Source organism: Salmo trutta, unplaced genomic scaffold, assembly GCF_901001165.1.
Source record: "Salmo trutta unplaced genomic scaffold, fSalTru1.1, whole genome shotgun sequence".
In the NCBI taxonomy this organism is placed as follows: domain Eukaryota; kingdom Metazoa; phylum Chordata; class Actinopteri; order Salmoniformes; family Salmonidae; genus Salmo; species Salmo trutta.
This window is the reverse complement of record NW_021822307.1, coordinates 13,920-27,500: the sequence shown is the minus strand read 5'-3', so window position 1 is coordinate 27,500 and position 13,581 is coordinate 13,920. Positions and strand designations below refer to the sequence as shown.

Here is a 13,581-nt window from a genome sequence, read left to right as displayed (position 1 = left end):
CAGTCCAGTCTAGTCCAGGTAACAGCAAATGCTCCCTTCCCCTTGAGATCACATGTTCACAGTCCAGTCCAGTCCAGTCCAGTCCAGTCCAGTCTAGTCCAGGTAACAGCAAATGCTCCCTTCCCCTTGAGATCACATGTTCACAGTCCAGTCCAGTCCAGTCTAGTCCAGGTAACAGCAAATGCTCCCTTCCCCTTGAGATCACATGTTCACAGTCCAGTCCAGTCCAGTCTAGTCCAGTCTAGTCCAGGTAACAGCAAATGCTCCCGTCCCCTTGAGATCACATGTTCACAGTCCAGTCCAGTCCAGTCCAGTCTAGTCCAGGTAACAGCAAATGCTCCCTTCCCCTTGAGATCACATGTTCACAGTCCAGTCCAGTCCAGTCCAGTCTAGTCCAGGTAACATCAATGCTCCCTTCCCCTTGAGATCATATGTTCACAGTCCAGTCCAGTCCAATCCAGTCCAATCCAGTCCAGTCCAATCCAGTCCAATCCAATCCAGTCCAATCCAATCCAATCCAGTCCAGTCTAGTCCAGTCCAGTCTTCAACCTTCAATCCGTCCATTAATACATCTATGAATTAACCAATAAATCAGACTTACCTTCATGGCCAGGTTATCTTTGACCAGGACTGACCGCAGCTGACCGTTGAGCTCAAAGAACACTCCTCTCTGACCTGTCTTATTCAGGTCTCCCACCGCTAGGGCCTTGATGTGTAACGTCTTCCCTCTCTCTATCTCCACCTGGGAGGGAAAGGGAGGAAGAGGGGGATGGAGAGAAAGAGGAGAGGGAGAGAGATGTAGAGAGAGAGATGTAATGTACAGTAGCTATTTTCAGTCCTCTGTATGTCGTATATAAATCTGTACTGTCTTCAGAATCACTCTATCCTCTGTGCATGCATGGGTGATTTCAGTGACTATTCCAGTCTATTTTAGTCAGGGGTTGAACTGTTTCATGGAACAGAACAGAAAACTGGAAAAATAATATTTTTTTGAGGAACAGAAACAAAACCAGGAACGAAAGTGACCTATATTGTTCCTGAACAGAACCGCTATTTTAAAAACATGGCATTCCGGATTAACATGGCATTCCGGATTAACATGGGATTCCGGATTAACATGGGATTCCGGATTAACATGGGATTCCGGATTAACATGGGATTCCGGATTAATATGGGATTCCGGATCTCTTGCTTATTCCCTTCTGATTCCGGGAATTTTCCTACCGGAATTTTGGGAAAACTTGAGAATGTGGAAATCGAAGGAAGTCTCCAGGTTCTGCTCGCCTGAGGTAGAGTATCTCACGATAAGCTGTAGATCCCGCTATTTACCAAGAGAGGTTGTCTATATTTTTTGTAGCTGTCTATTTACCACCACATTCCGATGCTGGCACTAAAACAAATAAAATTTGTGACAAATAAATGTAATTTGATTTAATTTGAACATTACAAGCATAGTTGATATACTCTCTCTGTGCCTCAGTGTTGCAATTTCAGTGACTGTTTCTATATCAGTCTACTTTATGTTGCTATTTCAGCGACTCCCCTGTATCCATCTCCCCTGTATCCATCTCCCCTGTATCCATCTCCCCTGTATCCATCTCCCCTGTAGTTAGTGGTATGTTGCTATAGGCGACATGGCTGTCGTACTGTTAACCCATCTCCCCTGTAGCTAGTGGTATGTTGCTATAGGCGACATGGCTGTCGTACTGTTAACCCATCTCCCCTGTAGCTAGTGGTATGTTGCTATAGGCGACATGGCTGTCGTACTGTTAACCCATCTCCCCTGTAGTTAGTGGTATGTTGCTATAGGCGACATGGCTGTCGTACTGTTAACCCATCTCCCCTGTAGCTAGTGGTATGTTGCTATAGGCGACATGGCTGTCGTACTGTTAACCCATCTCCCCTGTAGCTAGTGGTATGTTGCTATAGGCGACATGGCTGTCGTACTGTTAACCCATCTCCCCTGTAGTTAGTGGTATGTTGCTATAGGCGACATGGCTGTCGTACTGTTAACCCATCTCCCCTGTAGCTAGTGGTATGTTGCTATAGGCGACATGGCTGTCGTACTGTTAACCCATCTCCCCTGTAGTTAGTGGTATGTTGCTATAGGCGACATGGCTGTCGTACTGTTAACCCATCTCCCCTGTAGCTAGTGGTATGTTGCTATAGGCGACATGGCTGTCGTACTGTTAACCCATCTCCCCTGTAGCTAGTGGTATGTTGCTATAGGCGACATGGCTGTCGTACTGTTAACCCATCTCCCCTGTAGCTAGTGGTATGTTGCTATAGGCGACATGGCTGTCGTACTGTTAACCCATCTCCCCTGTAGATACAGTGAGCACCATAATTCATTGGACAGTGACATTTTTTTGTTATTTTGGTTCTGTACTCTAGCACTTTGAGTTTGAAAGGATACAACGACAATGAGGGTGAAGGGCAGACTGCCAGCTTAAATTTGAGGGGATTTTCATACATATCGGATGAACCGTTTAGAAATGACAGCATCTTTTGTTCATGGTCCGCCCCCAAATTTAAGGTACTACAAGTATTTGTTGAATTGGCTTCACAGATGTGTGTCGTTAGGCAGGTGTATTCATTTGTGTCCTTAGTGAATGCAGGAGAGCTGTTGATGAATAGTATTGATTCTAGACTTTGCTATTGCCTTTTGGAGGTTGTTGTTGGTGTGTGACAACATGAGGAAGACAGCAGTGTTCGATGCAAATGAAGCTGGCCGTCATAAGGCTCAGAAATGAAAATCAATCAATCAGGAACATTGCAAAAACCCTGAGCACGCCGAAGTCAACAATTCGGTTCATTATTAACAAGAAAAAACAACCGGTGAACTCAATTATGTCAAAAGACCCGGTAGACTGAGGAAGACCACTGTAGTGGATGACCGGAGAATACTCTCTATGGTGAAGAAAATCCCTCTTGACAACAGCCCAGCAGATCAAAAACACTGTCCTGGATGCAGATGTGTCAAAGTCCTCCATACGTAGAAGACTACACCAGCAGGACTACAGAGGGTACACGCCAAGATGCAACCACTGATAAGCCTGAAGAACAGAAAGGCGAGATTACAGTTTGCTAAAAAGCGCCTAAAAAGAGCAACAAGATTTCTGGAGAAAAAAGTATTGTGGACAGATGAGACAAAGATTAACATGTACCAGAGAGAGTGATGGAAAGAGGAAAGCGTGGAGAGAAAAAAAGACATGCCCATGATCCAAAGCATACCACCTCATCCGTGAAACATGGTGGAGGGGGTGTTATGGCTTGGTGGAGGGGGTGTTATGGCTTGGTGGAGGGGGTGTTATGGTGGAGGGGGTGTTATGGCTTGGTGGAGGGGGGTGTTATGCTTGGTGAGGGGTGTATGTTGTTGGAGGGTGTTATGGCTTGGGCATGTATGGCTGCCAGTGGAGCAGACTCACTTGTCTTCATCGATGATGTGACTGCAGACAGAAGTAGAACAATGAATTCTGAAGTCTACAGAAATATTTTATCTGCTCAGATAAAACCAAATGTCTCCAAACTCATTGGACGGCACTTCATCATGCAACAAGGCTGCAGTACAGGCCTGGCATAGCGTCACCAGGGAAGATACCCAGCGTCTGGTGACTTCGATGCATCGCAGACTTCAAGCAGTCATTCCATGCAAAGGATATGCGACTAAATACTAACAATGATTACTTAATTTTACATTATGTTAAACTGTCCAATGTTTTTTGATGCCCGAAAATGGGGGGGGGGGGGGACCATGAACAAAAGGGGCTGTCATTTCTAAACGGTTTATCCGATATGTATGAAAATCCCCTCAAATTAAAGCTGACAGTCTGCACTTCACCCTCATTGTCATTGTATCCTTTCAAACTCAAAGTGCTAGAGTACAGAACCAAAATAACAAAAACATAGTCACTGTCCAATGAATTATGGTGCTCACTGTATATGTATGTTGCTATAGGCTATGGGTGTCATACTGTTCATCATCTATAAACTATTCTTGGGATTCATGTTCTATTCTAGTATATCAGGTTCTATTATAGTATATCATGTTCTATTCTAGTATATCAATTTCTATTCTAGTATATCATGTTCTATTCTAGTATATCATGTTCTATTCTAGTATATCATGTTCTATTCTAGTATATCATGTTCTATTCTAGTATATCATGTTCTATTCTAGTATATCATGTTCTATTCTAGTATATCATGTTCTATTCTAGTATATCATGTTCTATTATAGTATATCATGTTCTATTCTAGTATATCATTTTCTATTCTAGTATATCATTTTCTATTCTAGTATATCATGTTCTATTCTAGTATATCATGTTCTATTCTAGTATATCATGTTCTATTCTAGTATATCATGTTCTATTCTAGTATATCATGTTCTATTCTAGTATATCAATTTCTACTGTAGTATATCATGTTCTATTCTAGTATATCACGTTCTATTCTAGTATATCATGTTCTATTCTAGTATATCATGTTCTATTCTAGTATATCATGTTCTATTCTAGTATATCAATTTCTACTGTAGTATATCATGTTCTATTCTAGTATATCATGTTCTATTCTAGTATATCATTTTCTATTCTAGTATATCATGTTCTATTCTAGTATATCAATTTCTACTGTAGTATATCATGTTCTATTCTAGTATATCATGTTCTATTCTAGTATATCATGTTCTATTCTAGTATATCACGTTCTATTCTAGTATATCATGTTCTATTCTAGTATATCATGTTCTATTCTAGTATATCATGTTCTATTCTAGTATATCATGTTCTATTCTAGTATATCATGTTCTATTCTAGTATATCATGTCTATTCTAGTATATCATTTTCTATTCTAGTATATCATGTTCTATTCTAGTATATCATGTTCTATTCTAGTATATCATGTTCTATTCTAGTATATCATGTTCTATTCTAGTATATCATGTTCTATTCTAGTATATCATGTTCTATTCTAGTATATCACGTTCTATTCTAGTATTATGTTATTCTAGTATATCATGTTCTATTATAGTATATCATGTCTATTATAGTATATCATGTTCTATTCTAGTATATCATGTTCTATTCTAGTATATCATGTTCTATTCTAGTATATCACGTTCTATTCTAGTATATCATGTTCTATTCTAGTATATCATGTTCTATTCTAGTATATCATGTTCTATTATAGTATATCATGTTCTATTATAGTATATCATGTTCTATTCTAGTATATCATGTTCTATTTTGTCTCATATGGTGTGACTAGTCTATTTCAGGTGTTTATATTTCTGTCTGTCTGTATGTCTCTGTCTGTATGTCTCTATGTCTGTATGTGTCTGTCTGTATGTCTCTGTCTGTATGTCTATGTCTCTATGTCTCTGTCTGTATGTCTCTATGTCTCCTTGTCTTTGTCTCTATGTCTCTGTGTCTATGTCTATGTCTCTATGTCTCTGTCTCTATGTCTGTCTGTATGTCTCTATGTCTGTCTGTATGTCTCTGTCTCTATGTCTGTCTGTATGTCTCTGTCTGTATGTCTATGTCTGTATGTCTCTGTCTGTATGTCTCTATGTCTGTATGTCTCTGTCTGTATGTCTCTATGTCTGTATGTCTCTGTCTGTATGTCTGTCTGTATGTCTCTGTCTCTATGTCTGTCTGTATGTCTCTGTCTGTGTGTCTCTGTCTGTATGTCTCTATGTCTGTATGTCTCTGTCTGTATGTCTCTGTCTGTATGTCTCTGTCTCTATGTCTGTCTGTATGTCTCTGTCTCTATGTCTGTCTGTATGTCTCTGTCTGTATGTCTCTGTCTGTATTCTCTATTGATCTGTCTCTATGTCTCTAAGTCTCTGCTCTCTATGTCTCTGTCTCTATGTCTGTCTCTATCTCTATGTCTCTATGTCTCTGTCTCTATGTCTCTGTCTGTCTGTATGTCTCTGTCTGTATGTCTGTCTGTATGTCTCTGTCTCTATGTCTCTGTCTGTATGTCTCTGTCTCTATGTCTCTGTCTCTATGTCTCTATGTCTATGTCTATGTCTCTATGTCTCTGTCTCTATGTCTGTCTGTATGTCTCTATGTCTGTCTGTATGTCTCTGTCTCTATGTCTGTCTGTATGTCTCTGTCTGTATGTCTCTGTCTGTATTCTCTATTGATCTGTCTCTATGTCTCTGTCTCTATGTCTGTCTCTATCTCTATGTCTCTATGTCTCTGTCTCTATGTCTCTGTCTCTGTCTCTATGTCTCTGTCTCTGTCTGTCTGCATGTCTCGGTCTGTATGCCTCTGTCTGTATGTCTGTCTGTATGTCTCTGTCTCTATGTCTCTGTCTGTATGTCTCTGTCTCTATGTCTCTGTCTCTATGTCTCTATGTCTCTGTCTGTCTGTATGTCTTTGTCTCTATGTCTGTCTGTATGTCTCTGTCTCTATGTCTGTCTGTATGTCTCTGTCTGTATTCTCTATTGATCTGTCTCTATGTCTCTAAGTCTCTGCTCTCTATGTCTCTGTCTCTATGTCTGTCTCTATCTCTATGTCTCTATGTCTCTGTCTCTATGTCTCTGTCTATATGTCTCTGTCTCCATTCTCTAAGTCTATGCTCTCTATGTCTCTGTCTCTATGTCTCTAATCTCTATGTCTCTGATCTCTATGTCTCTCTGTCTCTATGTCTCTCTGTCTCTATGTCTCTCTGTCTCTATGTCTCTGATCTCTATGTCTATAATCTATGTCTCTATGTCTCTGATCTCTATGTTTTGTCTCTATGTCTCTAATCTCTGTCTCTCTGTCTCTATGTCTCTGTCTCTATGTCTCTGATCTCTATGTCTCTGTCTCTATGTCTCTATGTCTCTGTCTCTGTGTCTCTGATCTCTGTCTCTAATCTAAGTCCCTCTGTCTCTATGTCTCTATGTCTCTGTGTATGTCTCTATGTCTCTGATCTCTATGTCTCTGATCTCTATGTCTCTGATCTCTATGTCTCCGTTTTCAATGTCTCTATGTCTCCTTGTCTTTGTCTCTATGTCTCTGTCTCTATTTATCTGATCTCTATTTCTCTATGTCTCTGTCTCTATGTCTCTGTGTCTCTGTCTCTAATCTCTATGTTTCTGTCTCTATGTTTCTGTCTCTATGTCTCCGTCTCTATGCCTCTCATATCTATGTCTCTAATCTCTATGTCTCTGTCTCTATGTCTCTCTCTCTGTGTCTCTGATCTCTATGTTTCTAATATCTATGTCTCTAAGTCTCTATGTCTCTCGGTCTCTAATCTCTATGTCTCCAATCTCCATGTCTCTAATTTCTATGTCTCTTATGTCTCTGATTCTATGTCTCTGGTCTCTATGTCTCTGGTCTCTATGTCTCTGGTCTCTATGTCTCTGTCTCTAATCTCTATGTTTCTGTCTCTAATCTCTATGTCTATGTCTCTATTTCTCTGTGTCTCTTTCTCTAATCTCTGTCTAATCTCTATGTCTCTATGTCTCTGTCTCTATGTCTCTAATCTCAATATCGTTGTCTCTATGTCTCTCATATCTATATCTCTAATCTCTAAGTCTCTGTCTCTAAGTCTCTGTGTCTAAGTCTCTGTGTCTCTATGTCTCTGTGTCTCTGTCTCTAATCTCTCTGTCTCTGTCTCTATGTCTCTATGTCTCTGATTCTATGTCTCTGTCTCTATGTCTCTGATTCTATGTCTCTGATTCTATGTCTCTGTCTCTATGTCTCTGTCTCTATGTCTCTGATCTCTATGTCTCTGTCTCTACTCTCTATGTCTCTATGTCTCTTTGTCTCTAATATCTATGTCTCTAATCTCTGTCTCTATGTCTCTAAGTCTCTAATCTCTGTCTCTATGTCTCTAAGTCTCTAAGTCTCTAAGTCTCTATGTTTCTATGTCTCTATGTCTCTGTCTCTATGTCTCTAAGTCTCTATCTCTATGTCTCTATGTCTCTATGTCTCTGTCTCTATGTCTCTGTCTCTATGTCTCTGTCTCTGTCTCTAAGTCTCTATGTCTCTGTCTCTATGTCTCTATGTCTCTGTCTCTACTCTCTATGTCTCTGTCTCTACTCTCTATGTCTCTGTTTCTACTCTCTATGTCTCTATTTCTCTGATTCTATGTCTCTGATCTCTATGTCTCTGAACTCTACAGTATGTCTCTGTCTCTAAGTTTCTCTATGTCTCTGTGTCTCTGTCTCTAATCTCTGTCTTTTTGTCTCTGTCTCTAATCTCTATGTTTCTCTCTATGTCTCTGTCTCTATGTCTCTAATCTCTATGTCTCTATGTCTGTCTCTAAGTTAAACACTGTTAATAAACCCTATAGAAAAACACAGACGTTATAGCCTATAAAATAAAGTGTGCCGTTTTTTGTAGCCACCAATGTTGACAGTCCTATGCATAATTCACTACGTTTTCTGACACAGACATGAAGTCGGTTAACAATTCAGAGAGACACGAGGGAAAATTCTTTGTTATTATCCTGTCCCACTGAACCCCCCGAAATCCTGACTCCTGTCTCACATGAAAATTCCTAACTGTATTCTGTATTTCATAGGTGGCATTATCAAAGCACGTATCTCGCTTACGCTTGTCAAAATACAGCTATAACACCCCCCCCCCACCCACACTTCTCTGCACTGTCTCCTATTACTGCTCAGTAGAGAATGTGTGATCAACAAACGGTATGAGAGTAGATATGGATATTTCGTTTTTTTTTCTTTTTACGACAGAGTTGATCCCACGGTTAAGATACGTTGATATTTCAACAATTTCCTCGCTTCATCTCCCCGTTTATTCATGAGCACATCTGCTGTCTGTAGAACCATCAACTACATGATGACAAATATAGGAGATATCCTGTAATTCACTGAAGGATACTATCTATAGCAAGCTTAGCACTTTGGCCATTTGACTTTTGTTTGACTGCTGTTACAAAGAGGCTATAGTCTATACTCCGGCTGCGCTCTGTGGGTCCTGAGCGGTCCAGATGAGGAACATAATAACGCTCTGAATTTATGAACGGCCTGTTATGCAATTTCTGGTTTTTGTGACGCCTCTCCTTGCTTGGAAAATGGCTGTGTGGTTTTTCTTGTCCTAGGTGCTGTCCTAACATAATCTAATGCTATGCTTTCGCCGTAAAGCCTTTTTGAAATCAGACACTGTGTTTGGATAACGAGAAGTTTATCTTTAAAATGGTGTATAATACTTGTATGTTTGAGAAATTTGAATTATGAGATTTTTGTTGTTTTGAATTTGGCGCCCTGCTATTTCACTGTATTCATAACAATTTAATATGCGATCAAAGATAGTTACTCTATACTCACTAAATATCAGTTTAATTTGAAATCTTTCCATAGTGGTGCAGCCAAGCCGACAAGGTGACCAGGTGCCTCTCTTATTTGGGGAGAACTCTGGCATTAAAACCATATCTTGGTTTTAATTAAACACTTTAATGGGCGCTTCTGAATTTTGTGGTATTTCCTGGGACTCTCAGGATGAATATGAATTATTAATACACATTATTATATACACTACAATACACCTCAACTGCTCAGCTAAAAAATAAAGAGGACTGCACCAAAGATGCTTAAAACCTCTTGACGTTACCCTAGGATAGGGGGCGCCACCGCGCATTTTGAAAAAAATTCGTGCCCATTTTCAACGGCCTGCTAATCAAACTCAGAAGCTAGGATATGCATATAATTAATACCTGTGGACAGAAAACACCCTAAAGTTTCTAAAACTGTTTGAATGGTTGTCTGTGAGTATAACAGAACTCATATGGCAGTCAAACCCCGAGACCGATTGAAACAGGAAGTGGAATTCTGAATTGTGGACTCAACTTCACATCTTTGCCTATTATTCACACCGTGAGCTATCGTTCATTGAGCACTTTCTATTGCTTCCACTAGATGTCCCCAGTCTTTACAAAGTGTTTTGAGCCTTCTACTGTCGAAACTCAGTGAAGGAGACGCTGTGGCAATTGGTCACAGTAGGAGGGCCATCACCATTGTGACGTCGGCGGCCCTGTCTACCCCCTCCTTTCGAAACGTTTTGAAACACAATACAATCGTCCCCCTCTAATCTTATTGGCTCTCTTGTTGAAACAGGCCCTGAAGATAATGTTATACAACGTTTGACATGTTTGAACGAACCCTAAATGAGGGAAAAAGTTATTTTTCGAAATTGCTGTCCCGCGCCCGACGGTAGCAGTTGGATACAGCCTTCAGACGCGCTAACAACAGCAAGCTAATGGAACATAAAGGATGGACTTTTTCGACCGAAATACATTTGTTGAGGACCTGGGATTCCTGAAAGTGCTTTCTGATGAAGACAACTAAAGGTAAGGGATTATGACAATAGTATACAAGACTAGATTTGATATGCGATTGTTCCAAGATGGCTAGCCTATTGCTAGCCTATTGTTCTGAGTATCGCATCCCCTTTTATCGCAAAGTGTGATTACCCAGTAAAGTTATTTTTAAATCTGGCATTGCAGGTGCTTTCAAGAGATATTCATCTATAAATCTTAGAATGACAATATTACATTTTTAAAAATGTTTTCGCATAGTAATTTAGTAAATTGTAGCACTGTTTCCCGGCATGCATTGAGGGAAAATAGTTAGTCAACGTCAGGTGCCGATGTAAAATGCTGTTTTTATATATAAATATGAACTTTATTGAACAAAAGAATGCATGCATTGTGTAACATGATGTCCTAGGTGTGTCATCTGATGAAGTTTGTAAAAGGTTAGTGCTGTATTAGCTGTTTTTTGGTTATTTGTGATGCATGTGGTTGGTCGGAAATTGCTATGTTGCTACTTTTACCATGTACTCTTCTAACATAATCTAATGTTTTGCTTTTGCTGTAAAACCTTTTTGAAATTGGACGACGTGGGTCGATTCAGGAGAGGTGTATCTATAAAACGACATGAGACAGTCCTATATTTGAAAAAAATATATATTACATTTCGTTATGCTAATGTCGCTAGGAGTTTTTCGCTGGATGTTGATCCCGCTTGCGGGACGAGACGCTCAAAAGAAACCAAGATATTACCACCAACCTGAAACTCCTCTGCTATCTTGGGCCCGTCCAGGAAGAGCCGTGTGCTGAGGCAGTCGACGGGACCGAAACTCCCTGTGAACTCCTTGTACTCCTCGAACACCTGGGGGGAGAGAGCGAGAGAGAGAGAGAGAGAGAGAGGAGAGAGAGAGAAAGAGAGGAGGAAAGAGAAAGAGGACAGAGAGAGAGGGAAAGGACAGAAAGAAAGAGAAGAGAGAATCACAGAGGACAGAGAGAGAACAGATAGAGAGAACAGATAGAGAGGACAGAGAGAAAGAGAAGAGAGAAGGACAAAGGACAGAGAGAGAACAGAGAGAAGGACAGAGGACAGAGAGAGAGGACAGAGAGAGAACAGAGAGAAAGAAAAGAGAGAGAACAGAGAGACAGGGAGGGGACACAGAGAAGGGAGAGGAAGAAAGACATAGGACAACATGAACATCTATTCTCACTATCCGATTCAACAAATCAACAGTGTGTGTGTGTCAAATCAAATCCCATTTTATTTGTCACATACACATGGTTAGCAGATGTTAACAATATATGGATGAGTGATGGCCGTGCGGCATAGGCAAGATGCAGTAGATGGTAGATGATACATTTATTACATCCAATTTGTAATTATTAAAGTGGCCAGAGATTTGAGTCTGTATGTTGGCAGCAGCCTCTCTGTGTTAGTGATGGCTGTTTAACAGTCTGATGGCCTTGAGATAGAAGCTGTTTTTCAGTCTCTCTGTCCCAGCTTTGATGCACCTGTACTGACCTCGCCTTCTGGACGATAGCGGGGTGAACAGGCAGTGGCTCGGGTGGTTGTTGTCCTTGATGATCTTTTTGGCCTTCCTGTGACATCGGGTGGTGTAGGTGTCCTGGAGGGCAGGTAGTTTGCCCCCGGTGATGTGTTGGGAAGACCCCCACCACCCTCTGGAGAGCCTTGCGGTTGAGGGCGGAGCAGCTGCCGTACCAGGCGGGTGATACAGCCCGACAGGATGCTCTCGATTGTGCATCTGTAAAAGTTTGTGAGTGTTTTCAGTGACAAGCCACATTTCTTCAGCCTCCCGAGGTTGAAGAGGTGCTGCTGCGCCTTCTTCACCATGCTGTCTGTGTGGGTGGACCCAATTCAGTTTGTCCGTGATGTGTTCACAGAGGAACTTAAAACTTTCCACCTTCTCCACCACTGTCCCATCGATGTGGATAGTGGGGGGGGGTGCCCCTCTGCTGTTTCCTGAAGTCCACGATCATCTCCTTTGTTTTGTTGATGTTGAGTGTGAGGTTATTTTCCTGACACCACACTCCGAGGGCCCTCACCTCCTCCTGTAGGCCGTCTCGGCGTAGTTGGTAATCAAGCCTTTCACTGTAGTATAGTCTGCAAACTTGATGATTGAGTTGTAGGCGTGCATGGCCACGCAGTCATGGGTGAACAGGGAGTACAGAAGGGGGCTGAGAACGCACCCTTGTGGGGCCCCAGTGTTGAGGATCAGCAAAGTGGAGATGTTGTTTCCTACCTTCACCACCTGGGGGCGGCCCGTCAGGAAGTCCAGGACCCAGTTGCACAGGGCGGGGTCGAGACCAGGGTCTCGAGCTTAATGACGAGCTTGGAGGGTACTATGGTGTTAAATGCTGAGCTGTAATTGATGAACAGCATTCTTACATAGGTATTCCTCTTGTCCAGATGGGACAGGGGCAGTGTGCAGTGTGATGGCGATTGCATCGTCTGTGGATCTATTGGGGCGGTATGCAGATTGGAGTGGGTCTAGGGTGACAGGTAAGGTGGAGGTGATATGATCCTAGTCTCTCAAAGCACTTCATGATAACGGAAGTCAGTGCTACAGGCGGGTAGTCATTTAGCTCAGTACCTTAGCTTTCTTGATTACAGGAACAATGGTGGCCCTCTTGAAGCATGTGGGAACAGCAGACTGGTGATAAGGATTTGATTTGAATATGTCTGTAAACACACAGCCGGCTGGTCTGCTCATGCTCTGAGAACGCGGCTAGGGATGCCATCTGAGGGATGCGGTCTAAGGATGCTGTGTGTGTGTGGGTGTGTGTGTGTTGTTGTGTGTGTGTGTGTGTGTGTGTGTGTGTGTGTGTGTGTTGTGTGTGTGTGTGTGTGTGTGTGTGTGTGTGTGTGTGTGTGTGTGTAATATAAATATGAAATACCTTGGGATACATGGCCGCTGACATCACATCCTCCTCTGTGATTGTCATCACCGTGCAGCAAACGCAGCCCGGCCTCCAGGGCATCGAAGTCCAGGGGGGGGAGGGTGGCACCGGGACGGCCCTCGATACGGGGGAGGGATTTTTAGAACCTGTGAGGGAGACAGCCATCGTAAAGACTTCATATTGGTCATTTTACATTGCCAGAATAGTTCATTGTTTTCCTCCTCATCTTCCTCATTCTGCTGCTGTCGTCAGACTCAAGGACATTAATTCTTTCTTTTTTCTTGTTTTTTTTTTCAACAACGAAGAAGTGTTATAAGTTGGACATGGTTGCCGTGCCAACGATAACTGACAGTCAAAAAATGGTTTGAAATTGAAAAGGAACACTCAAGTGT

The 13,581-nt window shown here is 41.7% G+C and overlaps 1 protein-coding gene across 1 annotated transcript in view; it reads right to left on the bottom strand.

Annotated features, from left to right (window-relative positions):
- Nucleotides 1–13,354, bottom strand: part of LOC115181654 (pyruvate carboxylase, mitochondrial-like) — a 15,969-nt gene extending 2,615 nt beyond the window's left edge. The window contains exons 1-3 of the mRNA XM_029743479.1: nucleotides 13,187–13,354; nucleotides 11,034–11,135; nucleotides 602–742 (exon numbers count right to left, since the gene is read on the bottom strand). Of these exons, the coding sequence (XP_029599339.1) occupies nucleotides 602–742; nucleotides 11,034–11,135; nucleotides 13,187–13,354 (411 nt within the window). The remainder of the gene's footprint in view (nucleotides 1–601; nucleotides 743–11,033; nucleotides 11,136–13,186) is intronic.
- Nucleotides 13,355–13,581: the final 227 nt, after the last annotated feature.